The sequence below is a fragment of the Arvicola amphibius genome, chromosome 2 (assembly GCF_903992535.2).
Source record: "Arvicola amphibius chromosome 2, mArvAmp1.2, whole genome shotgun sequence".
NCBI classification, from domain to species: domain Eukaryota; kingdom Metazoa; phylum Chordata; class Mammalia; order Rodentia; family Cricetidae; genus Arvicola; species Arvicola amphibius.
Window position 1 is genome coordinate 144073129 of NC_052048.2, and position 2091 is coordinate 144075219.

The window sequence follows — 2091 nt, forward strand, 5'->3', positions numbered from 1 at the left end:
CAGACAGAAAGAATCCTTGGGACTGGTGCCTACCTGCTCCCTCTGAGAGCTTCTCATCTACACAAGGTCTGTAATGAATCCATAAAAACGCTTCAGAAGATTCAACTGACATCTAATGCAAACCATAACTCTCCAAGGTGATTTGATCATGGAACAATTTAAGAGCACAATTTCAAAACTTTGGGCATTTTCTAATTATCTTTCTTTCATTGATTTACAGTTTAACTCCACTGTGGTTATTGACTATTGTCAACATAATTTGAAACTTCTGAAAAATTTTGAAGGTTTCCCATAAGACTAACATAGAACGTATTTGGTAATGCACGTTTTTGTTTTTCTTTTTTCTTTTTCTTTTTTTTTTTTTTGGACAGCCAAATCATCTTTATTGAGGGAATGGGTCTTTGGGGGGTAGGGTGGGCCTGGGCCCTCACTGCACAGCTTGTTCATTGGCACTGCCTCTGGAATCCTGTGGCTTCATCACATCTGGAAGCTCTGGAGGGCTGGAGAAGGGCTCAATGCACAGTGCTTCAAAGGCATCATCTGCCCGAAAGGCCAGGCCCACTGTGGCCGGGGCCTGTGGCCGTGCTGTCTGGCTGGTGAAGCCACACTCGCCCAGAGTTTTTCCGTCATCAAGGAGCTGGTCATCCTTGTACAGCCGCTGCTCATCCGGCGGCCGCTTGAGGATGCCTTCAACAATGCGCTTCAGCTCGAACACGGTACTCGACTCCTTGGCATCCGTGAAGATGGTGGTCATCCCGGCGGCTGCTTCTGGCTCGACCTGTTTTTATTTTTCAAGACAGGGTTTCTCTGTGTAGCTTTGGAGCCTGTCCTGGAACTAGCTTTTGTAGACCAGGCTGGCCTTGAACTCACAGAGATCTGTCTGCCTCTGTCTCCTAAGTGCTGGGATTAAAGGCATGTACCACTACCACCCAGCTATTTTAACATAATGCATTGATTCTCTGTGGTTAGTGTCTAACTGTACCCTTTGTGATATTTGAATTCTTCCCCTTTCTGTGGCTCTTAGGTATACTGATTATTATTAACATCATATAGCTGTTGGATTTTTATAATTTATTCAGTCTACAATCTTCTTGGAATTGGATTGTCTGGCTAATTCTTACTATATAGAATTACTAATATGGTTGGATTTTAAACTACCATCAATTCATTTAATCTTTGTATGCATTCATTATGCCTAGTCTTTTTTCAATTAACCATGTATTTTTATGGTTTTATTGCTTTATGTAGTTATTAGATGTTTGGTTATAAATGTATTATATTTTTATTTAGTATTTCTCTGGAGATCATGTGATTCTCACTCAGAACAATGCCCCACCTTTGTGTTCTTCTCATGTATTTTATTTGTTTATATTATAATTCTCCAAAGACATTGCTATGAAACATGAAGCAATCAAGTTACATACTTACCACTATTTATTTATATTTTTCAGTGTTCTTCTTTCTTTTAGTCATATGTTACTCTAGTCAGCTTCTTAATCCCCAAGCTTATTTAAAAACTTTGTTTGGAGAAGTGGGAGGGGGGAACTAGGATTGGTATGCAAAGAAAAAAAACTTTGTTTGGGTTTAGGAGTCTGGATGTTTTGGTTTAAGACTGAGCAAGCTCACAGTTTTGGGTGTCTAGTGAATTACACATTATGGTGGGAGAGAGTTCCCAGGGCAATCCAGTTCTATCACAAGCCAGGAAGCAGAGTGCGAGAGAACCAGTGGGTTTCCAGGAGTCATCTTGAGAGCATGCCCCGGTGGCCTGAAGACGACATAAGATTCCCAGCACTTCCTACTAGCAAGACCCTGTAACTGCATCTCCAACACATTGGCCTTGAGATCTTTGGACGTGCAGTACACGCTCTTACGCGATCACTTTCCTTCATATGAAAATTCTCCTCTGTTCCAGTATTGCATGTTGGTGAAGATTTCTTTCCTTCCTAGTTGTCTAAAATTTCCTTTTGCCTTCACTCCGATGATATTGTAAACATGTACAGGACTCTAGGTTGACTCTGGGTTTTGTTTTTTTTTCTTTTCTTTTTTCTTTTTTTGGTTTTTCGAGACAGGGTTTCTCTGCAGCTTTTTTAG

The 2091-nt window shown here is 40.8% G+C and overlaps 1 protein-coding gene across 1 annotated transcript; it reads right to left on the reverse strand.

Annotated features, from left to right (window-relative positions):
• Positions 1-368: 368 nt before the first annotated feature.
• On the reverse strand, positions 369-754 carry LOC119808393 (elongin-B-like). Its single transcript, XM_038320880.1, has one exon. The coding sequence runs from the start codon at positions 752-754 to the stop codon at positions 428-430; it is 327 nt and encodes a 108-aa protein (XP_038176808.1). The 3' UTR covers positions 369-427.
• Positions 755-2091: the final 1337 nt, after the last annotated feature.